General features: G+C 53.5%; 1 protein-coding gene across 4 annotated transcripts; it reads right to left on the bottom strand.

Moving 5' to 3' along the window:
• Window positions 1-641: 641 nt before the first annotated feature.
• OGDH (oxoglutarate dehydrogenase) lies at window positions 642-26,833 on the bottom strand. 4 transcript variants are annotated; one of them, XM_058820220.1, is made up of 24 exons: window positions 26,759-26,833; window positions 23,286-23,534; window positions 18,515-18,700; window positions 17,998-18,088; window positions 14,321-14,365; window positions 11,852-11,967; window positions 10,595-10,749; window positions 10,046-10,192; window positions 9,498-9,588; window positions 8,442-8,621; window positions 7,299-7,427; window positions 6,572-6,751; window positions 6,261-6,413; window positions 5,062-5,164; window positions 4,725-4,853; window positions 3,670-3,820; window positions 3,448-3,575; window positions 3,182-3,360; window positions 2,974-3,045; window positions 2,385-2,507; window positions 1,777-1,849; window positions 1,229-1,392; window positions 972-1,126; window positions 642-888 (listed from the first exon to the last, which is right to left on the bottom strand). In XM_058820220.1, the coding sequence occupies exons 2-24, from the start codon at window positions 23,505-23,507 to the stop codon at window positions 768-770; spliced, it is 3,093 nt and encodes a 1,030-aa protein (XP_058676203.1). In that variant the 5' UTR covers window positions 23,508-23,534; window positions 26,759-26,833; the 3' UTR covers window positions 642-767. The 4 variants fall into 4 exon arrangements, with proteins under 4 accessions (XP_058676203.1, XP_058676206.1, XP_058676205.1 ...); XM_058820223.1 differs by lacking the exon at window positions 17,998-18,088 and adding an exon at window positions 17,777-17,879; XM_058820222.1 differs by lacking the exon at window positions 14,321-14,365.
• Between the last annotated feature and the right edge of the window lie 75 nt (window positions 26,834-26,908).

Below are 26,908 nucleotides of genomic sequence, written 5' to 3'. Positions count from 1 at the left end.
TGCGGCGGGGCGTGGCACGCGTACACCCCGACCTCACCCCTGCACTGAAAGACCTGCCGACCCGAAAAGCGGCGGTGGGTTCGGGGGACACCGACAGCGAGTCCCAGCTGGGGCTGCCCTATCGCCCCCATCCCCCAAGGGCTCCTGCGGGAGGACGCGGTGGGCTCGGGAGGTGCCAACAATGAGCCCCGTTCCGGAGATCACCTCCCTCGATTCCACTCAGGATCTCCAATGAGAGGACACGGCACCCAGCACCAGCCCTGTCTGTCCCTGTGGGGCCTCAGAGCTGGGGGATGAGAGGGGAAGAACATGCTCCCCGAGGACAGGCAAAGCTGAGACATGGGCACAGCACACTCACACCTGCCTGGGCCCTCAGGACATGCCCCATGTCCTGCCTTCAAGAGGCAGTGGCTGCACACGGGCAAGTCGAAGACTGAGAGGAACTGGGAAGAACCTGACTTACTGCACTGGACAGTAGAAGAGCTGTGGGGACCAGCCCCTCTTGTGGGGTACAGGACACCCCCAGAGAAGAGCCCCAGGGAGCAGACATTCTGGGGGGCCATGGGTCTTACCCACCATGGCAGCAGGCAGCCCCCAGACTCTCATGCTCCCCAGGGTGGCTGCACCAGAGCCACCCTGGCATGAGGCAGACAAGGACTCGAGGCACCAGTATGGGGTTGACAAGATCTGTAGTTGAGGGGGGGAGGCGAGCGAAGGACAGAGAGACGGACAGACAGACAGAGGAGCATGCTGCGCCGCGCCGGCGCTCAGGCCAGGTCCTTGAAGGCATCGAGGTTGAAGGCCGTGTCGAGGAGCCGCTGCAGCTCTGTCAGGTGGGTTTTCTTATTGCCAGTGGCAGGGGCAGCTGCTGGCTCCCGCCCTGCATACCTGCCAGGGAGAAGGTGGGCCATGAGAAGGGTCTGTACCGACCAGCTCCCTCCCAGCCTCTGAGCCAGCCCCTGCATCCTTACCAGACAGGCTTTGCACGGTTGATGGTGGTGCGAAGGCGGGGTTTGACATAGTCATAGTAACCCTGGTTCTTGTGCTCCTCCTGGCACCACACCAGCTCGGCAGCTGGGTATTTCTGGGCTTCCCGCTGGAGGAGGTCAAAGGGGAACGGGGAGAGCTGCGGGGGGCAGAGAGTGGTGTCACAGGAGATGTGGGGCAGTGTCTCAGGGGCTGCAGAACCCCCAGCCTGCAGGCACGGTGCTGGCAGGACGCTGCTCACCTGCTCCACCCTGGTGATGGCCACATCGGCCTCCATCTGCCGGGCCTTGCGCTCGCGGGTCAGGTCATAGTACACCTTGCCGGTGCAGAACAGCACCCGCTTCACCTGCTCGGGGTTCTGGGCTGCAGGGCCACTGTCGGGGATGACACGGAGGAAGTGGGTGCCTGCCAAGAAAGAGAACAGCACCCTGAGCCACAGCACTGTGCCAGCAGCCACTGCACCCAAATCCCATGCCAGCCCCTGCCAGGACCCTGAGAGGCAGAGTCAGTTCACCCAGGAACAACTCCCACCACAAACCATCGCATGCCACTTGGGGCTGTCAAATCCCTTCCCATGGAGGAAGCCCCACGGAGCCAAGTCTCCCAAGGGTGGCAGGCTCAGTCCTAATGAGGCTCTGATGTGCCAAGGAGAAGGCCATGGCCTCACTCAGCCAGCCTCCAGCATGGGGCGGCTGCAGTCAGGCAGGCTTTACCCAAGGCCACAGACTCCTGCCCTTCACTCTGCGGAGCAGCATGGGGGGCACACAGGCAGCTCTGTACTTCTTGTACCTGGCAGCATGTCATCAAAGCTGGAGCGGGCTTCAGGGTGGCGCAGCAGCGACTTTGGAGTGAAGATTATCAGCTGGAGTGGAGAAGAAGAGGCAGAGCAAGGCGGTCAGCCCTGCCAGAAACACCTCCCCTGTCTGCCCTCCCCTGGCCATCCTGAGCAAGGGAGCAGCTGCCAGAGGTTTGCTTCTCACTCAGCTGCAGTGCTCTGCCAGATTGGGCATCCATTCCCGACAGCACCAACCATCCCAGTCGGGATGTCCCATGGGGAAGAGGCAGAGGGGCTACCAGGGACCTGCCTGTCCCATGGCTGGAGCTGACTGGAACTGGCTGAGGTAGGTATGTAGCAGTGTCTGTTGGCTCCAACAGCCTTGACCTCCCCGTGGAGTTTGGGAAGGGGACACAGCCCTTGCAGCCCACACGAGACAGCAGCTGCACATCAAGTGCCAAGCCAGTCCTGAGCACCATGAGGTCCTTGGCCAGGCAGCAGCCAGCTGCCCGAGGTGCAGGAAGAAGCTGCCCCCAGCCCAGTCCCAGTCCAGGGAAACACCCAGCAGGAACACAGTGCCCTGCCTGGGCACCAAGCTGGGCACGGAGCTGCTGGCACTGACCGGTTTGCGGAAGGGCAGGAGGATCTGGCGCCGCAGGACGTGGAAGAAGTTGGCTGGAGTGGAGCAGTTCACGACAATCCAATTGCACTCATAGAGCTGACGCACATCAAAGTCATCCAGCTTCTGCCTTGGCCAGCACGGGTGAGGGGATTTCAGGAAACACAAGTATCTCTTGGCCTTGTGGCTCCAGCAGCAGGCAGAAGAGTAGGCCCCAGCCCTCCCTCCCTCCCTCCCCTCACTCTCCCGAGCACAGAGACCCACAGAGATCTGGGAGAGGCTCCAGGGCTGTGCCCTCCACCTTAGTCTGGCCATGGGGGTGGCCAGCAACCCCCTCTCATTCCACTTTCAGGGCCACCTCTCCCCTGGACTATGCCATGGCCCCAGGTTCCGTGGAGGTGCAGCCTGGGCACCAGGTTCAGACCCTTTCCCCAAACCCTCCGGCCAGCACGAGACCAAGGCATCCTAAGCCTCCTGCCACTGGTTCCCACTGTGCTAAGCCCACACGGGTGTTGCTGCCCTCTACCGAGCCCAGTCCAGGGCACAGGAGGGCCAGGCTGAGCACCACACCACCATGGGGGCCACCACTCACAGGGAACACATCGGGATCGTCGTTGCACATCTGCAGGAATCGCTCTGGGCGGGCTGAGGAGTGCTCGGGACCCTACGGGGACCAAGAAGGGGGATGGTCATTGCAGGCCAAGGCAAGCATGAGAACTCCAAGTAAGGCACTGCCACATCATGAGCAGCGCCACTGCTGTGCAGGGTTTCACCTCAGGGTGAGCCAGAGGAGTCCTTACCATGCCCTCCATGCCGTGTGGGAGCAGCAGGACAATGCCATTCTGCCTGACCCACTTGGCCTGCCCGGGACAGATGAACTGGTCGATGATGCATTGAGCAGTGTTGTGGAAATCCCCAAACTGAGCTTCCCAAAGCACCAGGGCATTGGGACTGGCCATGGCAAAGCCCAGCTCAAATCCTGAGGAATGGAAGAGCAGTGAGAGGGCTGGGTTACCCTTCCAGAGCGGCCTCACCCTGGGCAGTGAGCACAGACCTACTCACTCACCCAAGACACCGTACTCTGACAGGGAGCTGTTGCAGACAGTGTAGGGAGCCTGGTTGGGCCAGAGGTGGTTCATGGGGATACAGGTCCTCTTGTCCACATTCTGATCATGCAGGACATGGTGGCGATGGCTGGAAAAGGGAGAAGAGTAACTTCATCATCAGCCTTTGGATCCCTCCCAGAAGGGGTGGAATTGCCTTTACAGCCTCCAAAGCAGGGCTTTACCTAAATGTCCCCCTCTCAACATCCTGGCCACTCAGGCGGATGTGGATGCCCTCTTTGAGCAGGGAGCCAAATGCCATATACTCTGCCAGGGCCCAGTCCACGGTCCGGTTCTTCACCATCTCCCCACGGGTTTTCAGAATACGGCTCAGACCTGCCAGGACAGAGCTGGTTCACAGCCAGCACAGGACAGAGCTCCAGGGACACCAGCTCTGCTCCACAACCAGCCCACAGACTGACAGACTGACAGTGCCATGGGCAGAGGAATGGATTCACCTCTTCTGGAGGCATGAATCATGGATGAAGAAAGCAGAGCTGCAGGGAAGGATCAGCTCCAAAGAAGAGCTGTTCCTTGGTTCACTTCCCTTACCCACAGCTCCCTCATTAACAAATTCTTGTAAGAGTCTGGGTGAGAGGGAACCTTAAAGATCATCCAGCCCAACCCCTGCCATAGGGATTTCTTGCACTACAAGGGACATCTTCCAGTAGACCAAGTTGCTCCAAGCCCTGTCCAGCCAGGCCTTGAACAATTCCAGGGCAGCCACATCTTCCCTGGGAAACTTGTGCCAGGGCCTCACCACACTCACAGGGAAGAATTCCTTCCCAATATCCCATCTAACACTGCCCTTTGGCAGTGGGAAACCATTCCCACTTGTCTTGTCACTCCGTACTCCTGGTGCAAAGTGCCTCTCCATCTCTCTGCAAACTCCTTTAGGCACTGGAAGGGTCTCTAAGGTCTCCCTGGAGCCTTCTTTCCTTCAGGCTAGACATACTTAGCTATCTAGGAACTCCTGCACAGGGGCTTCAGCACTGGTATCATCTTCAAGGCCTCCTCTGGACCTGCTCTAACAGGTCCAGTTTTTGTTCTGGGGCCCCCAAAGCTCCAGGCAGTGTCTCAAGAATGCAGCACCCAGGGGGAGGATCCCCACCCTTGACCCGCCGCCCACCCATATTGAAGCAGTCCAGTATGTCCCTACCTTCCAGGCCACATCTCAGCCCTATCTCACAGCTCTCTGGAACAAATGCCCAGGTCTGGCACAGCTTTCACAAGCTCCTACCTCCATGGATAGTGAAATCCTCCACTGGCACCGAGCTGGCCACTTGGCCAATGTGTGTCAGGTCCTCTTCATTGAGGCCAGTGGAAGGGCAGGTCATGCTCCGGGGCTGCCCATCCAAAGTGAAGAAACCTGTCAGAGAAGGAGAAACACCATCAGGTGTGCCAGATCTGTGGGAAGACCCCAGGACACGGACACCCTCAAGCAGAAGTAGGGACACCAGGAAGGGGAAGAGCACCTCTAACCTCCCCTGTGGGGTGGCTTACTAGAAAATCTCTGCCATGGATCTAGAGAGGCCGGGTGCCTTGCTCTGGCCTCCCAATCACCGCTACTGCCTTACCTGGCCAAGGTGAGTCCAGCCAGTGCTTGATGTGCAAGATCTTCTCATCCTTGGATCTGGCATGGGCCTCTTCACAAATCTTATCGTACTTGGCAATTTCCTCCTGAAAGGCAGAAACAAGAGGCAGAAAAACATTAATGGGGGATCTCCAAATAAGGGTGTTGAGCCTGAGGACCTTGGTAAGCTTGCAAGGGTGCTGGAAGGCAGAGGTGGTCCCCGTCATAGAAGTCCCAAAGCTGTGCAGTCAGCCTCAGAGAGCACAGCCACAGCCCTGTACCCCAAGGCATAGATCTGCTATGCTCAGAGCTGTACTGATGCTGAAAGGTGGTGCCAGGGCAAGCAGGGCTGGTGGAACCTCTGCGTCGTGAGCTGCCCAAGCAGCAGAACCAGGACAGGATCTGACCCAGATACCCGTGGCCACAGCAATCCTGAGCACTGGGACCTGCCTGCAGTGGCCCAGAGCTGCATCACCTGTTCCACACTGATCACAGGGTGAACTTTGAACTAGATGTTCCTGCACTTTTCAGAGCTGGCACAGTTCAAAGACAAGCCTTGGCTCTGAACTCCATTGCTGCCAGGTCTGCAGCGCACACCCAACCCTGTGGAGAGTTTGGTTCAAGCATGGCTTAAAGAAAAAGGCCATGAAGGCATACAGTTGAGAGAAAAGTAAAAGGTAGTTGTAAAGCAGTTCCCAGGCTTGATTCTATAAACAATTAGGCTCTCTCAAGCATCACTTTATAAACAATAAGGTTCTCAGACAGTCTTCCCATAACAAGCAAAACACTCTGTCCGTGGGCTCTCTGGGAAAAGATAGCTTCCTGGGAACAGATATGGAAGTTTTGGGAACTTTTCATATCACAGTGGGAACACTAGTCCTGTTTTTAATAAACAATCATAGGTATTGTAAAACAAAAGGAGTGGTTAGAGTTTTCTCTGTTAACCTATCGTGAGCTTGCATTTTGCAATATGCATTTAGTTAATTAACACTGTTATATAAAGTGGCTGATTGATCAATAAATCGGAGTTCGATGCTCATCAATCAGATGGTCGTCTCCCTTCACTTCAATATAACCCCAGCACAGCTCTGCCACCTTTAGGTTACAAGCACAAGAACGTGGTTCTTGTAGGCCCACGTGGGCCTTCACACCCAGGTCTGAACCACATAAGTAGTTTCCCCTTTCAGGCCCCGCAGATGGTACCTCATACTCCGGCTGATTTACCACCCCCTGGGAAATCAGCAGCTCTGCATATTTCTGCAACACTGGCTTCTGTTTCCGGATCTGTTTGTACATCAGGGGCTGCGTGAACATAGGTTCATCCATCTCATTGTGCCCGTTGCGCCTGTAACAAACCTGCCAGGAAAGGAAAGATGCCTGCCTGTGATCTCCCGCTCCAAAAGCACTTGGGAGCTACCTAGGCCACGTGAGGGAGGGTCCCAAATAGCCCAGGAGGCACCCAAGCACATCCCTGGCTGAGTCCCAGCTTCAGGCACTTGTGCCACATTCCTTACCAAATCCACCACCACGTCCTTGTGGAAGGTGCTTCGCCATTCTGCTGCCACGTTGCACACGTAGACCACGGCCTCGGGGTCGTCGGCGTTTACGTGGAAGATGGGCGCGTTGACCACGCGCGCCACGTCCGTGGGGTACGGCGAGGAGCGCGCCATCCGCGGGTCTGTCGTGAAGCCAATCTGTAGCAAGTGAGGGCAGACGGATAACCACAGTGGTAACAACTGCATTTAGGATACAGCTTTCATATGAGCTCCTTCTTTGAACACTGGTATCATAGCTGGCTCAGCATGAGACAGCTGCTTTGGTGTTCCAGGAAACTTGTCACACAGCTCCAAGGGCAGCTCAGCTGCTGCAGCTGGGCTGCAGATGCACAAGCTGCCTGTCTGCTGTGTCTGGACACAGTGGCACATCTGGGTACCTGCTGCAGCTGTGGGGACACGCTGGTCCCAGTGAAACATCTCTGGTTTCTGTCGCAGTAGACAGGATCAGCCCTGTCAGACTCACACACTGAGCATCAGGTTGTATCACCTCTGCACCAGACTGGGCTCAAAAGCTGCTGCTGTTGAGCAGCTGGGTGAGAAGTACCCCCTGCTGACCCCAGGTTAGGGCTCCTACCACAAACACTGGCAGGAAAACAGCTGCTGCTGGTTCTAGCTACTCCCTGCCCCAGAGCCTGCAACAACAGCTCTGCCAGGGACCCACAGGCACAGGGTGTTTGCTCCTCACCTGGTTGTTGACCACAACATGGACAGTGCCGTGGGTGGTGTAGGAGGGAAGGTCGCTCAGGTGAAATGTCTCGTACACAATGCCCTGCCCTGCAAATGCAGCATCTCCATGCAGGAGGATGGACATCACCTGGGAGAGGGGAAGCCGTGGTGGTCATCAGGGACAGAGAGCAGGACACCACCAGGAAAGGGCCCAGCTCTCCTCCCTATGAGTTTTCACCTTTATGACATAGAGCTGCTCATTAACACATCCAGTGCTTTCCCAGGGGATGGGAGGGGAGTCAGCCATAGCTGACACACCACTGGGCAGAGACTGTGGCCACCAGCTCCCAGCTCCCCACCCCCCAGCAAGGGCAACACATTTGGGGCACCCTGAGCAGACAGCAAAACAATACCCAGTATGCCCCAGCTGGGCAGCAATCCCATTCCCAAATACATACACCCCAAAGCAAAGCCTTTTTCTCACTGGGGGAAGAAGAAAAGAAGCCCTGTTCTCTCACACTTTCAGCCCAGAAGCCCCAGGGCCACTGATGTTATTTTGTCACCATCCCAGGGGCTGGCTAAGGACACCGCCTGCCAGGCAAGGACAGGATCAGTCTATTTATATCCAGCGCCTGGGGTGTAGGAGGGAGGGAAGCACTTTGGATCTCACTCTTCCACTTCTTAGGATTGGAGACAGGTCTGCAATGAATCACACAGCAAACAGCTCCCCACAGCCCCTTCCCACCGGGGTATGGAGAACTGCCTTCTGTTGCCAGTTCCAACTTTCCCAGTCCCAGGAATGGTTATCTCTAGTCACACTGAGATCCTGCTGCCAAGCCCTCCAAGGTGTGGTGCCTGCATTGCCTTGGGGTTCCCCTCATGTCCCTGTCTCCCAGTCAGGGGTTGTGCATTTGCTGTGCCCATAGCCCGGCTCAGTTCAGAGATGAAGAAAGCAGCAATGGGAACCTAGGGTGGGCAAGCCCCTCCCAAAGTTATCTCCAAAAACAGAAGGGAAGGATGGGGAGCAAAGTCAGAGTGACAGCAGGGGAAGTGGCACATCAAACAGAAAGCAGACAAGTTACTTCACTTTCCCACCAGCCTGTCTCCACCAAAATCCATCCAGCCTCGGCCACGTTATTACACACATCTGAGCAGCACTCACCTTCTTCCCCTCCGTGTCCCCACAGTAAAACTGCTCTGCCTTAGTCTTGCCTTGAACAACAGGATCAGCTGCTTCCAAATGAGAAGGATTTGCCACCAAGGAAAGGGTGATGTTCCTGTCAGTGACGCGGTTAATCCGCCGGTGGTACATTCCCAGGTGGTACTTCACATCACCAGAGCCCTGGTGGAGGGGACAAGAGAGTCACCCCAGGGCATGAGTGGTTTTTGGGGCATGGAAGGAGACAGAGGAGTGCTGACCTCAAGGCTGGAAGAGGGAGGCATTTTTTGCAGGTACTGCCACAGTGCAGCAGGCACTCACTGCAGGAGCTGAACTGGCACCGAGGAAAGCCTGTGCCAGGTGCCAAACCACTGCCAACTTCAGACATGCACCCAGCCCATCGAAACACAGCTGAAGGTGTGGGGGATGAAGCAAGTGTGGTAGGTTGGGCAAAGACCCTGAATAACAGGTAACGCCTGCCTGAGCTCTACCCACACTGCAGCAGCATGGCCATGCACCATTCCCAATATGCAGCCAGGCAGCCCATCAGGGCACCTCGAGGCCCCAAGCTGCTGCTTTCTCACCTTGAAATCCCACTGAAGGTCATGGCAGGATCCATCCAGCCCAGCCCAGCTTCCCAAAAACCAAATCATCCCAGCTTATGATGCAGAAGCTTTGGAGCATGAGTTTATTGCAGTGACAGAGCTGCTTTTGGAGCTGCTTTAGAACCCCAGATGGGGACCAGGGGCACAAATAAACTTCTGCTCCTGGCCACCCTAAGCAAACACCCCAAGGCTGCTTCATGCCCTGGAGAGCTGCCAAGAGCCAAGTTTGTGCTGGAGACAATGGCACATGTCACCCCTAGGACAGGCAAGGACACACCAGCACTGGCAGCTCTACAAAGGCTCCCATGACCCAGGTGTGCTCGCAACATGGAAATCCATGCAACACCGGTGCCACTGAGTGACACCAGAAGCAATGGCACAATCCAGCCACAGCCCCTGGGGAGTGCTCAGGGGCAGGCAGCAGCAGCCTGCTGCAGGCAGGAGAGAAGCTCACCTCATCAGCAGCCTCCAGCTTGGAGTCGAACTGGCAGAAGATCTGCTCCAGCTCTTTCCTGATCACGTTGGCAAGAACATTCAGGCGTCCCCTGCAAAAGCAAGGCCACAGCTTACAGCCATTAAGTGCTGATGGTGATCTACAACCCCCACTGCCACAGGCCACACCTCCTGTGATGGCTGTGGGGTCACCCAGATACAGGGACAAACCAGGAGGAGTCTGAAGATCCCTCAGCACAGGGATGGTTTGGCCAACACCACATCCTACATACTTGCTGAGATGCCCCAGAGTGGGTAGGTGCTGGAATTCCAGCATGATTCCAGGTCTGACCTCAAGCCACCACCACTCTCCAAATGAATTTACTAAGCTGGAAAGATCCTGATGAGCAGAGAGCAGCCAAGGCCTGACCTCTCCAGCTGAGGTTCATCACTAACCAAGATCAATTTGGTGATGGTAGAAACCAGTGTGCCCTCCAGTAGCAAACCCCAGCAGCATCCCCCCCACCTTCTACCCGCACCAGGCAGCACCATGGCTAGAGGCAAGGTTACCTGTGGGGCATTCCCATGATCACATAATCCACTCCCTTCTCACTTGATTTATCAATAATGGTCTTTAAGGCTGGGATCAGCACTTCGCATCCCTCCAGACCAAAACGCTTCTCTGAAGACCATTTCCGATGGAGGAACTCCTCAAACCTAAGAGGCAAAGGGAGGGAGAGATCACTGAGGGCAGAAACCAGGGAACGGACAGGGACTGCACCAAGGGAGCCACAGCACTGGCTGATGCTCAAGCTGGTACCATGCAGCACACAACAGTCACTTCAGTGTCTTCCCACAGAGTTCAGCTGGCCATTTCCCCCCACTCCAACACCATGCTGCACTTAATCCTTATTTTTAGACCTTTTCTTTCAGGATCATCCACATTTTCAGGCTGTTTGCCAGCACCCGAGCCTGCCAGACTGGCAGCTCAGTGGCGTCAACCTGCTCACAAAGGCGACAGATGATGTCAAGATGTGACTCAGCTGGTGACTGCATCACTCTGGCTGGGAGCAAACCTCCTGGGGAAGACATGGAGAAGGTGAAGCCCTCCCAGAGTACCTGGTGGAGCGGACCAGCCTGGCCAGCAGTGTGCGCTTCTCTTCATTGGTGAACTGCATGATGCCTGGGGTCTCAAACTTCTGCCGGATCCACTGGCACTGCTCCAGGTCATTGATGAACATGAACTCTACGCCAATGTGCTGGCAGTATGCCATCTGCTCCAACAGGGAGGGAAAGGTGGGGCCATCAAGCAACAGCCAGGGCTTCAGCACCTCAAACCCCCAAAGGACTGGCACTTGTAGCCCCACTGGATCACAGGGCCAAGGGCTCTTCATTTCCCCCTTCACCCTTTCAGCCAAAGAGCCTTTCTGTGCCAGCAGAGACATCAACCCTCACGCCTGGCAGCTGGAGGGGGTCCTGGGGGAACCCAGCTGCCAGCCCTGCAACAGCCCCACTTTAGGAGCCTTGTTTGAGTTGTATTCCCAGGAAAAGGGATGTAGCAGGACATGTTCCAGGATGCTGCAGGCCAGCACATGACCCAGCATCAAGATGTTTAATTCCCCTTCCTGGAGGGGCCCACAATCAGTCCCTCAAATCCTTTACATCCACCTCAGAGGAGAGATTTTCCCTCTCCATGGCACCACCATGTAAGCAGTCCAAAATCCCATATCACAGGGCAGGGGAGAATCAGAAGGTCCTCCCACAATGAGGAGCCCATTCCTGCAGATGGCCTAAGATGTTGGCAACGTTTTGCTTCTTCTAAGATCAACTAGTCTCAGCAGAGACCATCTGAGCAGTGTGCCTGAGAGCTGCTTGAGATCAGTCCAAGCACAGGAGGGGATGAAATTTGGCAGAAAAGGGGAACTGGCTGTATGAGCTGGAAGTCCCAGCCCCAGGGGTCTCAAACCTGCACCAAGACCCTCTGAAGGACACCCATGCAGGACAGCAACACTGCTGCAGTGCCTGAAGAGGGAATCACTGGCCTCCAGCCCACTCCTGTGCTCTGCAAGCACCAGCTGCTGCTTCAAACTGGAAAGCATAGCTGGAGAGGTTTCAAAAAAGGCAGTATCCAGTTGCCTGGGGCTTGCTCCACCTCAGGCAAACCAAGTGCGTTGCTGCAATGCAGCAGAAAGCTGGAGACAATCACAGCTAAGCAGGTTACTCGAGGTGACTCTTGTGAGTGGGGCGAGTGCTGAGAAGCAGTTCCCAAACTGAAAATCTTGAAATGTGCAGGCTGACCCAGGACTTTCCAAAGACAACTGCTCTGCCCCAGCCCCTGGCTGCACACAGACCTGGTGAGACCCCCGCCCTTCTCACCTCCAGCCGACGGATGATTTCCCGGAGTGGAAGAGCCGATTCATTTCCCCCGATGAAAGTGGTTGTGGGCAAGTGGAAAACTTTGTCGAGGTCAGATTCATCCAGACCATAAAAGCCTGCAGGATTTGTCACGGGTGGGAGAAGCAAGAGAAAGAAGGAAGGAAGAGGGACGTGGATACCGTCACACAGGGACCAGGTAGATTTGGGAGAAGTGGGGAAGGGACAAAAAAAAGCAGCATAAAAAAATAATAAACATGAAGGAGGTTTATATGGATAAAAACCAAGCCATAATTAAACAAAAAGACATTGAACACCAAACAATGAGTTATTAAGAAGGCACCGCAGGAAATGAACCACAAAGCAATGTATATGCATGGAAATGGGCAATTAAAATCCAGGGTGAGTCAGGGAGCTTGGAGCCCCAAGAACACAAAAAACACGCAACAAATTATAACAAAGGTGAGAGAAAAGAAACGGGAATTGAGGAGTCACTGAGCACACCAGAGGTGTCGGCATGTGGCAGGAATTAAAAAGGGAGAGTCAACGCAGAGAAGGAAACAGTTAAAACAGACACAACCAAACAGACAAAACCCTAAGGAGGGAGAGACAGAGAAGCAAGAAAGAGAACAGGCAACAGAGCTCTGATGGACTCTCCTGAATAGCTCAACCCAGGAGCAGGGTGGCCAGCAGCCACTCAGGGGTTCGGCTGCGCAGGTACCCTTTCACCCCAACCAACAGCTTTTTAATTAGAGCTTTTGCCCAGCTCTGCTCAGCAAACCTCCACCCTCTGGTGCTGGCAAATGACGATTTGGAGGCAGCTCCTACTCATGGTATGGGGCTGTGGGGAGATGAGCTGGGCCTGGAGAGGGGCCAAGCAGGCCTCAAGAACTGGAGGTTGGGATTTAGGGCTGCAGGCGAGTCCCGCTGTATCCCAAAGCCATCAGAGGTGCCTCTCTAGCCACTGAAGCTCATGGTTGTCTCTGGGGAAACTGAGGCACAGAAGAGGAGGGACAGTGCTGACCTTGCTAAACCAATGCAGAAAGGCAGAAGCAGGTCCAGGAACTGGAGAGTCCCGTGACCCTTCTGAAGCAGGAGCGTGGATGAAGGAGTCGGTCTACAGCCCTTTTTCAGGCTCCTGATCATCCCTCCTGAACTCCCAACCGGGCCTGGTCCCAAGGTGTTTCCCAACCCCAGGGCAGGAGCTGCAGTAGACACACATACCACTCCTCCCAGCTTCCTCCAAACCAGCCCAGGACCCCAGATTTTAGAGAGGGAGCTTTTAGAGGACCTGTTCCTTTAAAGTGGGGATGGGGAACACCATCCAAGCATGGCAGAGCAGTGTAACCCACCTTCCTCGGGGGAATGGGAGGCAAAAACTGGCCCCTCCTGAGCTGGCCCCTTCCTTGAACTTCATGTTAAAAGTCTATCCCTTGCTGTCTGGTCAGGAATGGACAGTGAGCTGCAGACAACCAATCCCTGTAAGTGTTCAATGCCAGGCTTGGAGAGCAACCTGGTCTAGAGGACTGGGCAGTATGAAAGGCCCTTTCCAGCCTAAGCCAGTCTGTGATTCCATGATGACAGAGCTGGTCATGGCTCATTCCTGTGAAGCCTTGAGGGGCAAGTCCAGAAACGTGGAACACATTCCTGGCTGCCACTGCTGTTCATCCCCTCTGCTCCTGGGACACTGGAGTCCCAGGAGAGGGAATGAAGCCAGGCCCCAGCCGCTCTGCTCCGGAGATATGCCTAGGAACACTGAACGAGACAGGAGTCGAGACTTTGGCCCCATGTCTCTGGGGTTTCTCTTTGGTTCCCATTCAAACAGAAATCCCAGAGAGAGGCAGCAAGACTGCCTGTTGAAGGATTCCAGGGAATCCTCAGTAATTTGCTGAAGCTTGCAGACATGCACCACAGGGCTTTGGCTTGTTCTGCTGTGATGCTTTGAAGACACTCTGGCACACTTTGGGGAGTATCAGATTTTACAAGGAGTTTCAGGACATCTAAGCATCTTTGCTTCTTCTTTGCTGCAGCCTGACAGCTCTGACAACACTCGGTATTTATAGGCAGCAACACCATCAGATGGAGGAAGACAAGAGATGAGCTGCCAAATTTTCCCTGTGACAAAACCAGCAGAAGACAGCTTGGATTTTTAGGAGTCTTGAACCAATGAGGGAGATTGAGGCCTTGTAAAATTATTATTCATAACAAAACATACTCTAGCAAGCCAGGCATGCAAACACAGTATAGAAAAGGCCAGTAAGGCTCAAACTGAGGATTTATACTAGACAAAGTGTCACTAACCACACACCTACATCAAGACTTTGAGTAGAAATTAAAAATTAAACATGCCACAAAATTCAGGAGTGGTGGGAGACGGGAGGGGTCCACTTTACCAGCTCAGTTCAAGCCCAGAATAACCTATTCAAAGAGAGTCCTGCACTCCAGAGGGTTAAGGGCTCATTAATTGCATACCTCCTACTGTTAACACTCTCAGCCGCTCCTTGAACACTGCGAGGTCTGGGGAGGGCAGGGAGGGGGAATGCAGAAAGGGAGAAGACAGAGAGATGCAGTCAAAGTTAGTAAAAAATCTGGAACTGTGAAAACTAGTCATGGAAAGCACAAGTCAAAAAAATACAGTATTTAAAATACAGGCAAAATCCGTCAGAGGCAAAAGGGCAGGGATGGAGGATGACTATACACTAGGCAGAAAAGGAATCTTGGTGGGAAGTCTGATGAGAGGAGAGAGGAGCAGGAGGGGAAGGGGGTATCAGACACTGGGGAGTAGTTGAGCTGCATGGTTTGAGATCTCTCCTCTTGCACCTTGATGGAAGAGAGGGTGGCCTGGCATTTTCATTTGCCACGACCGAAAGCATCCTGCCAAGCTGCATCACAGGGAGGTGGGACCCTCTGCAGAAGCTGGGAGCTGCCTCCCACCAACACCTGCTCCAGAGGGTTTGCTCTGCTCATGCTACTGCGAGGATTTCAAGGTCAACCCACGGAGTTAAGGATGCTGCCTTTGCACAGAGGAGGAGACTGGGGTGTTGACAAGCAGGCAGTTCTTAAGGAAGACAGCGACACAGCAGGCATGCACAGCCGCCTCTCTGGAGCATGCTTGGTGCAGGCAGGAGTGCCAGCACGCTGCAACAGTGGGCAAACATGCAGCACCAGAGCTGCCTGCCCAGCTAGGTTAGGTGATCCAAGGGCCTCAATCTCACCTAGGTTACAAAAAGGCCTTGGAAACACTTGTCATTTGGGTCAGCAGGGAAAATCAGACACTTTCCCAAAATGGGGAACAGGAAGGTGGGAGGACCTCAAGCCCAGGTCCGTGCAGGGGCTCGCCTATCTCTTCCTGAGCTGGAAGAGGATTTCCATCAATTCCCCTTGGCATGAGGCAGAGGCAGCTGCCTTCCATGGGGAGAAGACAGACAGACAGACACTTAGACACACACAGCCTTCCATACACCATCCAGATTTCAGTGTGCTTCTTTCTTTCTATTTTCAGGGTCATACTGAGTTCCTGTAGTCATCTTGTCCTTGTTTTACACACTTACCATGCCAGACCAGCTGCAGTGAAAGACCAGGATGAGATTACTTGGTTTTTTTTAAATAGAAAAGACAAGAGAAAGGGGAATTGGGTGGCTCCAATTCCACTCCAAGGAGTGGCCCCACCACTGCTCAGACTGAGTAGCCCTGGGCAGGTTTTCTCCCTCTGACATTTTCCCCAGATATCACACTGCTTAATCCAAAGAGAGCTTCCAAACCAGAGCCAAACCAGTTGCTAAACAAAAGGCAGTTGAGAAGAAGGATCAATTTCTGAGATTAACCATCCAACTCATTTGAATCACAGCACTGCCACTTAAACTGTTGGCAACTGTGATCACACCACAAAAGCTGACCTTTAAAGGACTTTGCTGTTCTGAAAGAAGAAACAAGACTGTTTCCAAGTTTCAAAACCAAACCAGTCCTGTTATTAACCACCCTGTCAAGTGCTTCCTTCAAAGCAAAAAGACAGCAGGATCTGCTTAGATATTGGCTTTTTCTGCCACAAGCAGGCAACACCCAACCTTAGGCCCAGCTAGAGTTCTGTCTTCTGCACCACCACAGCTCCTTCCCCACTTCCTGAACACTATTTGCAAGCTAAGTTCACTCAGTTACAGCTAGGATTGACTAGATGAGGTTTTCCAAGAATATCAAGGGAAAATCTACTCAGCATAAATAATACTTATAGCAAGTTAAACAAAGTCTTTTGCTGAGATCTAGCCACATGAGTATGGGGTTCTACCATGAGACACAACCCCAGCATGAGCTGGCAGCTGCCACCATTATATCTTGTTCCCAGGACTCATTATTTCTATGAATTCATGGATTCCTGGGAAGCAAATCAACACCGCTACCCACTGTTCCTTTGTGGCTTTCATTTTAATATGAAAGCTACAAAGGAACAGAGATTAAGCTTAAGGGCTTGCTCATACACAAGAGATCCCATGCTGAGGTTCCTTCCAGCAAATGCCTATGGACTATCTACACCTGAATGCTTGACTGTGAGCCACACTGGGACATACTGCTTGGCTTGTGGCAAATCACCCTGGAGAAGCAGGAAAAATGGAGCCTGGACTGCTTCCCTCAGATGTTGTTACAGCTGTACACCGTAACAACTGAGTTACACGGCCATGGTGAGTGGCTTTAAGTTCACCTAAAAAGTCTTCCTGCTTTCCTCACAATGCTAACTATGAGCACATGTGTCTTCTCCCACAGCTGGGTTCACAGCAATCATCTCCCCGCCTCTTGCCATCAAAATGGCAAGAGGCACAGGACACACTCCCAGCTGGAGCTGGATGGCTCCTGAGATTCATCCAAGGGTTGGTCTTCCAGAGAAGCATGTCAGAGTCCAAACTATGGGATGAAGCAGCTTCCTCATCATCCAGGGAACTGGTCCAACCAAAACCTACTCCCTTCCCTACCACTCCTGGTACATGTAATCCTGTCCGAAGGTCCAGCAGGTCCAGAGCTGGTGTCCCTGTGCTGGCAGATGAATAAGGAATCAAGAAGGTTTACATGCACCGTGCATTCTGATTGGCTGTGTCCATTGGCAAGGTTAGTAATCATCACTGCTGCTCTACTCTACGTTAGGAGCACGAGCATGCCTCTGGAGCACTTGGAGTGCCAGGGAACCACCCTGGGAAGCACCAGCGAGGTGACAGAGTTCAGCAACCTCATCCTGGCTAGGAGAATGGTAGCAAACTACAGAAATCGGCTCTAAAGCACATGGAGAGGTGCTGGGTTTAAGCACTTTCAGATCAGGATTTCAAGTCCTGGGAACCACACACACTTCTGTACAACACTCATGCAGCTCTCACTCAAACACATTGGAATTTTCACCTCTCTACTTGGACAGGAATGCATCCCAAAGCTTCCTTGTTATGATCACCAGTAGGGACTCATAGCTCCATCTTGGATGAAGGGCAATTAAAGGATTTACAGATGCTGGGGCAAGCTAGAAGTTGAGGAGGGCAGCCTCAGCCCTGCTGAGATGAACCCAGAATATTCACCCCCAGCTCTGAGGGTCCCCAAGGGCAGCAAGAGGAGCTGAGAGAACAGACCTCTAGCTCTCACCAACAAAAAACCTCTCTGCTTTGCATTTCTAGAAGATGCAATTGCTTCCAGCCCTTCTGGGTTTTTGCTTCTGGGTGAGCAAGATCAGTGATAACACTGATTGGTGGTACTGGTTGAAGAAACATGAGCTGAGTGCTGGAGTGACAGCCGGAGGGTGGCAAGACTGCACTGCTGCTGCTACCAGCAACCACAATTTTAGAGTGATCATTACTAAGGAAACTTCAGACCCCTGGCCTGTGAAGCAATCTACCTACGAAGCTGTGAAAGAGAGGGGAGCTCAAGCAATGCAGCACCAACTGCTCTCAAAGCCCTCACCCAGTTTGTCTGTGGATGTGATAATATCGGCTGGAAGGGAGGAGTCCAGATCTGCATCCAAGATGCCCAGAGGATCGAGTTGTGCTACATGATGCCCTCGAATCTATGAAATGCATCAGGAATGGAAAGGAGAACAGGAACCAAGAGGGAGAGAAAAACAAAAGAAGGGAGGGGTAAAAAAGTTAAATTACATTAGAATTAATTTGCAGAGTAATTCTCACCGACGTTTGGAGAAACAGTTACTGGCGCATCATCAAAATTTACACAACTAATGCCGAGAGGATCAAGCTTTGCAATGTGGTGACCCCTGACCTGGAAGCAACAACACAGATTAATCATTAAAACAAGTTAACTGAAGAGACATTCCTTTCCTTGGAAGTTCTGTCAGCAACAGAGGGAAGCAGGGTGGGGGGTGCTCCACGCCACTGCTAAGCATGGCAGGAGCCCATGGCACTGGGGCAGCATTCCAGACAGCAGCAAACCACACAGTGTGGAGACGAGCTCCCCCTCCCTGCCACCCTGTTTGGATGACAATAGCTTTAATCATCCTATTGTCCAGTAAAGCATCAGCTGAGCTTCTGCCCCAACAGATCAGCTGCTCCTATGAGGCAGCCCAGCTCCTATCCTGCATGATCTCCATGCAAACATGTGCATCATTCACACCAACTCCCACTCACCTCAGCCCCTGCAAGCCCCTCTGCAAAGGACGTGACCCTCCTCGGCACAAAGTCCCCTTACCTGATATGCCCTGATGAGAGATTGCACTGCAAGATGGTCCTCCACCAGTTTATCCACGTTAGGTTGTGCCTGAACCAGGGACTGGGCTTGGGACAGGGTGGAGAGGCTGGTCAGCGGAGGGGGGCTTTGGTAAGCAGTGCCTGGAGCAGCTCCAGCATTGGCGTTGCGAAAAAAGATGTCCCATGACTAGGAAAAAGGAAAGAAGAGAGATGACCAGGGTCTTCACTTGCAGTCCAAACACCTCCTCCAGCCAAGGTTACAGAGGTCTCCACTGCCAAAGCAGGGGACAGAACTGCCTCTCCTCTGTACCTCATCTCCATGCAGCTGCTGCTGAAAGCACCCACTTGCCTTGAACAAAAGAGCAAGCTCTCCGACTATTCCAGCTGCATCACTATCCCACTTCCCATCTATCTGGATTATTTCTTTAGGCATGAGGCCAACACCAGAGCCACCCCTCCCTTGGCAGTAGCACCAGGACAGGACAGAGTGACACCCCATCCCTTGGCTCTGCTCTTGGAACCACTGCTCTGAGCAGCAAGCCCCAGCCCGGACTCCCAGCCCATTTCCTTCTCCTCAGGGGAGGCCACTGCTCTCTAAATACCCCAATATTTTCTGAAAAGTATTTCTGCCTTGTAATCAAGTACACCTCTTCCTCTTTTCATGATCTGAATGGCCAGAGACCTAAATCCCAGCATAAGCTGTCTTGTTCAGCCCCCAGCCAGCAATGTTTTATTTTTCTATCTCTTCTTCAATTTTCCCCCATCCTTTTGGTGACACCAATGATAGCACTACAGAGGTACTCCCATACCAGCTCTCCCATGCCCAGAACAAGGCAGTTGCCTCCTCAGCTCCTGTTCCCTTTGCAGATGGGCACTTATAGGTGTTAAGAAAACAAATCAGAACACTGGAAAAAAGCCCTGGACAGACCTGGTGTACTGCCATACTTTTCCAGCACTGTCTGAAAAGTCTGGAAGTATCCCAGGCCAAACTCAAGTTAACCAGTCTCCTTGTAGAAGCACCAACAGATTTGGGGAAGGAGAGAGCCTGGCCAAACTAAATCCAACGCACATCCTCCCATCAGGTGTGTGCCTCATCTCATGTGCCACTAAATGATGGCAAAGGATGAGGGCACAGCAGAACAGCAGCTGTGTGCCAGCACAGACCCAGGAAGCTACTACAGCAAACAAATCCTGTGGGATTTTTATGCTGGCTTCAGCCCAAGGGTCTCTCCACCAACTGGGAGCTTGGCATTCTGCACCTTGGAGGGCACCAAATACAGCCTTGGCAACCAGAGATGCACAAAGCCCAGCCATCCTCAGAGAGTTTAAATCAAGCAGAAAAGCGCCCTCAAATCAGGGGTTGTTTGGGGCAGAAAACAGTTTTAGTCCCCTGGAAGCAGGGTGGAAAGGACTGAAAATCTGCCCTTTGCTGGAGTCACCCCAGCACTGCTGCTCCCCCCGGAGCTCCTCCGGTTGCAGCACCCATCACATGCCCCAGGAAGGTATTTCCAGTCCCAATTTACCCAAACACCCCATTGTCTCATCACATGACTGCACAAGGTGAATAAATTTAGAAACAGGTCATGCTAAAGGAACATAAATAAGATCTGGAACATTTTGACACTGTTACTGATAAACAATCACTCCCCCAAGGGGAAAAAAAAAGGAAGACAGAAAACACTCAACCCTGTTCTGACTGCTAAAGGAAATTCCAGTGGGAAAAGAGGAAGACTTGCTTTTTGTTCCTTCCACAGGCTCACAGAGCTCCTGGGTGCCCCCAAAGCCATCAGCTCCTGCAAACGGAGGGACAAGCACCCAGGGACGGGCTCTGTGCCCTTGGGATGGAGAGGAACCTGGCTGGAGACTTTGCTCCACAGTTTAAGGTTGGTTAATGTACTGGCAAATAAAGACAGGCAAGAGAAAAGGAGCACCTGACAATATCAGAGGGGGGTGATGGGAACAGGGACGGAGCCAGGGGTGTAGCCTTTATAACCTTCTCCCTTCTGCCACTCATTTCTCTTGGAGTTGCAATTAGCTTCTGTTTTGGAAGGAAAAGTTCACTTTAAACTCTGCAAACAAGGTGTGGCACTTTCACTGAGTGCTTTATTGCTCCACAGAATGATGTCTGGATGGCACAGGGCAGGCTAGGCTGTGATAAGGGCCATAAAGACATCAGCTTTCAACCTGCTGATGTGGTTGTGAATTCAAGAGAGTCCAAGGGCTATCCCATGGGTTTCTGAGGAGCACAGAGGTGCCTCTGGAGCTCCCACCTCCCATGGGAGAGGCTGCCCCATCAGAGTTATCCTGCTTTATCATGGGAAGGAGAACTTTGAACGTAATAATCCAGCACTTGCCAAAGGTAACACTAGTAATAAATTCATGGGGTTATTGTCCTTTGACTTTTGTGTGCCCATGGCCCAGAAAAGTGGCAGCTTTTCTGGGCCCAAAGGCGCAGCTCTGTGAGTGCTCCACTCACTTTTATACCCTGTATAGATGCATACAGGATATAAGATACATAGATATACATTTTGGGTACAAGAGAGCCAGATTCAGGGCATTTTTAGACAGTCCCACAGCTGCAACACAAAGCATTAGCCTGGGCTGGCTTTCCCAGTGCTCCTCCATGCACTGGCAAGGTGGGATTGGTGAACCAGCTGCCTGCCACACACCAGGACAGTTCAGGCTTTAGAGGGATCTTGAGCTCAGTTCTGTGAGTGGAGCTCAGGGCAGGCTCCTCTATTGAGAACAATCCCAAACCAGCTCACCAAGCCAAACCAGCACCTTCTACCAAATGCAGCTTCTGAAGAAGGGTGTGGGCTCATACTGTCATGTCCCAGTCTCTCAGCTTGGAGGTCAGGCATGCAGAGCGAGGGAAGAGGGATGACATTTCCCATCCACCGCAGGCACTAAGGGACACTGCTTCCACCTGCAGCTCAGGCTCCAGAAGCATCAACCCTGCTTGGTATGGTCTGCAGGTCTGGCAGCACCTCCTGCTCCAGCAGGGAGAAGATGATGAACATCAGAACTTAAGGCTGCAGGAGGAGGAGGAGTATCCTGAACCAAATGTAAGGCAAATTTAATCTTTGCTGAGAGCAGGCAGTCAAGTAGCAAGCAATGGGTTCATGCTATGCACATTGCTATGTCCTTTATCAACCCAGACAAGCACCTTCAGTTTTTTGAGGGTGATGGGGTCATCAAACCTCTTTCTATTTAAAATCTCAAACATTGGCAAGTTAAAGAGTCTGTGTTAAGGGCTGTTTAATGTACAGATCCATAGGGAGAGCTGTGTCCCTGTCACCCAGTTCAACCCAAACTCCAAGGCTGCTGCTTAGGGAGGCTGAACCTACCTGAGATGTATGCAGGTAGCACTCACCTGCAGCCACAGCTGTTTGGCCACCTTCCCTGAAGCACCCATCATGTTGCTTAGGGGATGGGGAGACAGTGTGGGCTGTACCAAGCACCCAAGCTGGTCAAATGGAGGCAGGAGGATGGTGTCCCCACTTTTAAGGGGAAGCAGTCCCAGGAGCAAGCAGCACTGACTGACCCTGTGGCAGCCCACTGGCACCCATCCACCATGCCTTTACCTCCTCTTTCTCCCACTCTTCTCTAATTTTTATTATTTTACCGTTATTACTATCCAACTCTGCTCGTCGGGCTTGAAAACTGGAGCTCAGCTAAAGGATTCCATGCAGAAAATGCCCTAAAATAACCTACTTTTTATCTTCCCTATTTTAAGCAAGAACTTGTTCTGCAGTTTAAACCCCTGGTATGTACATGGAGGAAATGAATTCAGTGTGCTCAGCTGGGACCATTGCACCAGCAGGAAGCCTCAGAGGTTTTTGGTGACAACAGCAAAGACACTCCAGCTCTTCCCAGCTGAACGTGTCCCTCCTCCCTGGTGGGACACAGCACAGCAAGGAGCAGCTGGTCTCTGTGCTACACAGGGATAGAGAAACCTCAGCCAGGCCCCGTGACAGCCTGACTCCTTCCAAGAGCTCCAGCCTAGGATCTGACCCTCCACCTGGCAGGACAGAGGCCAATGCTCATCAAGGACAGAAGCAGGACTTTCCTCTCCTGGGCAGGGCACACAGGCTGATGGCCTGCAAGCCAACATGACCAGAGACAGCTGCAAGCCCAGCCTGAGCACAGCAGCTCAGCATCAGGGGACCCATCAAGAAGTGCAGAGAGGACAGAGGAGTGCAGAGAGGAGCTGGGAAGGAATCTTGGTAAACAGGTCACTGGAACAAGATGGAGTCCACACAAGAGACAAGGCCAGAATGGGGCCAAGTATATAGATCAGCAATCTGGCTTTACACACACAAGCTCAAAGCCAAGCTCAGCTATGTCTGCCCCAACACAGAATACCACCCATGCCTGAGACAAAAAGGAAACCAGTCACGATGTGGAGAATACCCTCCATGCCCCTTTTTCCCATCCTCCACTCCAGAATCAATCCTCTTGATGAGCCACCAGAGATGGAAAAAATACAGCAAGTGGATTCCCAGAAGCCATTCCTTGTATCTGCTTGTGATCCAGGATGATGCCCATGTCCCAAGCCCACGGCGTTTCCTCTTGAACAGAAAAAGCTCCTCTTGCTTCTTGCTCCAGGAATCACTGCTGTTTCTTTTGGGAAAGTGAGGCAGAAGGACCATCCACAAACATCCAGCCCCTAGTGACGAATTCACTACTCCTCAAGAGGTGGCACTTACCTGCACCCACTGTTCAGACACACAGAGAAGTGAAGGTGACATCCTGGCAAGGTTGATCCTTACCTTATGTACACTTTTGGGATTTTCCAGCCAAGCATAATACATTTCCTCCACATAGTTTGAACTAGTCCCACTCAGAAATGGCTCGGCAGCCACGGGTGCACTGTAGCACCTGAGCTGTTGGAACGTCCTGGGTGCTGCCGGTCTGTGTTGGGAAATTGTCTTTACAGTCTGTGAGGCCGTCAACGGCCTCAGTTTTGCTGCACAAGTCCTTAAGTTAAGCATTTTTGTATTGTTGCCTCACGCAAGCTCCTGTCGAGGGAGAACAGAAAAGTGGGTTATTAATTACTGCAGGAGAGCACTGAACAGAGACCACCCCCTACCCGAGCACAGAGAATCAAGCTTAGAATCAGTTTTTAATTTGCATTAATCCATCCAGCCTGTCCCACAGCGAGGTCTCTGATGGCTTGGAAATGCAGTTTTTGCTCAGTACACTCAGCACGGCCAGGTCTGCCTCTCCTATCCCTGGCAGCATGGTACCATCACCTCCCCTGTCACAACAGTGCAATGCAAATCTGCTTGGTGGGTACCCAACACCGGCCTCGAATGAGCCACTGCACACCAAAGCCACCCACATCTCTTGATTTCAGCTTCTTCCATCACTCTCCTTCCCAGGTTGGTCTAGGCTTCCTTTCTATGACCACTCTGCTTGGCTGAGGTTTTCTTCTTAGTTTGCTGTGATGCGCACCAGGGTAAAGCTAGTAAGAAACTGTGTACAGGGAAAATTGCTTGCAATGAAGGGGTAGAGTAGTGCAAAGCACTTGAGAACTGGGCTCCAAGAAGGACTGCTGCTCCTCAAAAGCCCAGACCCAAGAACATCAGTGCAAGTGAAAGATCCAGAGAGGGGCTCTCCCCTGCTCAGAGAACTCAGAAAAGTAACCCGGAGCTGGTGTGGGACCTTGGAGAGGTCCCACCTTGCAGCTTTCCACAGGGCATGTACTGGGAGGCCTGGGGTCAGCCAGGGCGTTTTACACACATCCTACCAACCACAGTAGCCCAAGGAAAGCGCTGGAAATCACCCTGAAGGAAGTGCAGGCACTTGGAGCAACTCTTCTTGCAGCTGCCCTTTCCACCCAGCTCCTCCTGCAAGAGGCAGACCCAAGGCTAGAGGTGACCTAGCTGGCTGGTTTCCATAGCACAGACCAGTCCAACGAGCAGCAGCCCAATGGCAAAGCAGTTACCACGGTTCACCAGATTAAAATGAAATTTCACAAGGGACTAGAGAAAACAACACACTGTCACAGCCAGCAGTTTGCTAGCCAGCCTTCCAGCTGAATCTAGTTCAGACACTGATCTCTCCCCTGTAGTGACCAACAACAGGGCCCGAGAGCTGCATCAGGGGAGGTTTAGGTCAGATATTAGAAAAAGGCTCTTCACTCAGAGGATGTTTGGACACTGGAACAGCCCCCCCAGGGGAGTGGTCAAAACCTGAGAGTTCAAGAAGCATTTAGGCTGTGCTCTCAGGCACAGGGTGTGACTCTTGGGATGGTCCCGTGCAGGGCCAGGAGCTGGACTTGGTGATCCTTGTGAGTCCCTTCCAACTGAGCATATTCACTGATTCTGTAGCTCTGGCTGCCCAGCATGGCAGGGGCTAGACTCCCCATTGCAAACTATAACGCTTTGGTTCAAAGAGCCTGAGGAAGACCCAGAGTCACCTGAATTCAGACAAAGTGTTTGACAGATTTACCCATAGGATAAAGGGAACCACTTGTCATTTCCACCTTGCCCACAATAACACCTGGCAAAAAAGGCCAGCAGGTGCAGGACCACAAGTGCCACAGCACTGGGGATTCTCCCAGTTCACCCTCATCAGATCTACACAGCAAAACACACACTGTTATTTTTCTGAAAGGCTAAGAAAGTCAGGGATGTTCAGCCTAGAGAAAAGAAGGCTCCAGGGAGTCCTTAGAGACCCACGCAGTCTCTAAAAGGGCTCCAGGACAGCTGAGGAGGGACAAGAGCCTGGAATGACAGGACAAGGGGGTATGCCTTCCCACTGCCAGAGAGCAGGGTTAGATGGGATATTGGGAGGAAATTATTCCCTGTGAGGGTGGTGAGACCCTGGTACAGATTGCCCTGGATCCCTGGAAGTGTCCAAGGCCAGAGTGGATGGGGTTTGGAACAACCTGGGGTAGTGTAAGTTGTCTCTGCTTATTGGCGGGGGTGGAACTGGATGATCTTTAAGATCCTTTCCCACTCAAAGCATTCCATGATATTTCAGAGAGCCAACTGAATCCAGTGCCAGAGCACAGGCATGCATATGGCAGGGAAAAAGCTTTAGGACAGAAGTAGCATCATCATCATCTCCAGTTTCATATCCAGTTTTGATGCTGTCACTCAGCAGCATCCCGTGACCTCTCTGGAAAACAGTGAGGTTAATGCCAGAGTTTGACCCAAAGCGAGCAGAACTAGCTGCTCTTTGAAGGTCTCTTGCAGGAAAGGTTAGCTAGGAGCCTTTCTACCCTAGGACAGAGACAGGCAAGCTTGGAGCTGGGATGATTGCAAGCTAGATCGAAGTAGAGAACCAGAAGCAAGGACGTAGGAAACCAAGTCTGAGATAAGGGATATCAGGGTCACACAGGAATGCAAAGGTCACACTGGGAGTGACGCCTGAGGAGCATATGGAGAGGCAGCCAGCCACAGCCCAAACCTCACCAAAAGGTCACACCTCAGGAATGCCCACAACAGATGACGGCTGGAGTGCGCCAATAAGCAGATTAAAGTACTAAATGTGACCCACCCGCAGCCAGGATGGGGACGGCGGCCCAGATGGCGGGTACTTGGTAAGGACTGCGACTTAGGAACACTTTCTAGGTTGAAAACAGCACAAGTTCCACCTTCCAGGAAGCGGCGGGGCCAGCGCCACCGGCTGTAGACACAGCTGATCCAGCACCGGGCACCTTCGGGCCCGCGGCAGACGAGGGCCTCAGAGCGGGCGGGTGCCGGGGCAGACCCTCCGTGTCCGCTGCAAGGCCGGCCCAGCAGAGCCCTCCAGTGATGTCGGGAGGCGCCGCGAGCTCGGGCGGCATTCCCAGAGCGCGTGGACGGACCGGAGCGGCCCCGCGGAGGGCCCGTGGCGCCGTGAGGCGCCGGGAGGCGCGCGGGAAGGAGCAGCGGGACCCCCGCCCCCCACAGAGCGCCAGGCCCGGCCCCGCCCGCGCCCCTCAATCAGCGCCCGCCGCCGCCGCTCGGGCTCCGCGTCCCTCGCCGTCTATAGGCCCGAAGAGAACAGCCGAGCCTTCCCATTGGCCGCAGGGCAGCCCGTCTGCCCGCAGTCCCGCCCCCCTCGCTCCCCTCCTCCCAGGCGCTCGGGCGGCGCCAAGGACACCGGGGCGCGACCGCGGGCTACCGGCCCAGCGCGGCCGCCGGCGCGACCCCCGGCCCGCTGCGGCTCCCGGCTGCAGCCCCGGCTCCGGCTCCGGCCCTCCCGCCCGGCTAGGTCCGGCCCCACCGTTCGGCCCTGCCGCGGAACTCACCGGCGTGTCAGTACGCCCCGCTCGTGGTCCCGGCTCTGACAGCGGCACCGACCGCCGCTCCCGCCCCGCCTCGCCCCGCCTCTCCCGTGCGTCAGCACGTCGCGTCACCACGGCCCTTTTGCCACGCCCTCCGATCCCGGCCCAATGCGT

Source organism: Ammospiza caudacuta, chromosome 26 (assembly GCF_027887145.1).
Source record: "Ammospiza caudacuta isolate bAmmCau1 chromosome 26, bAmmCau1.pri, whole genome shotgun sequence".
Lineage (NCBI taxonomy): Eukaryota > Metazoa > Chordata > Aves > Passeriformes > Passerellidae > Ammospiza > Ammospiza caudacuta.
The sequence above is the reverse complement of the archived record's forward strand: the minus strand, read 5'-3'. Positions and strand labels throughout refer to the sequence as shown.

What these genes read in the sequence shown, in the direction of transcription:
- OGDH (XM_058820223.1), bottom strand. Translation starts at nt 23,507, where the DNA reads ATGCTTAACTTAAGGACTTGTGCAGCAAAACTGAGGCCGTTGACGGCC. An exon ending in TCCTGCCCTTCCGCAAACCG is followed by an intron (nt 1,850 to 2,384) that starts GTCAGTGCCAGC and finishes TCTCCACTCCAG; the next exon opens with CTGATAATCTTCACTCCAAA. An exon ending in CCATCACCAGGGTGGAGCAG is followed by an intron (nt 1,127 to 1,228) that starts GTGAGCAGCGTC and finishes TGCCCCCCGCAG; the next exon opens with CTCTCCCCGTTCCCCTTTGA.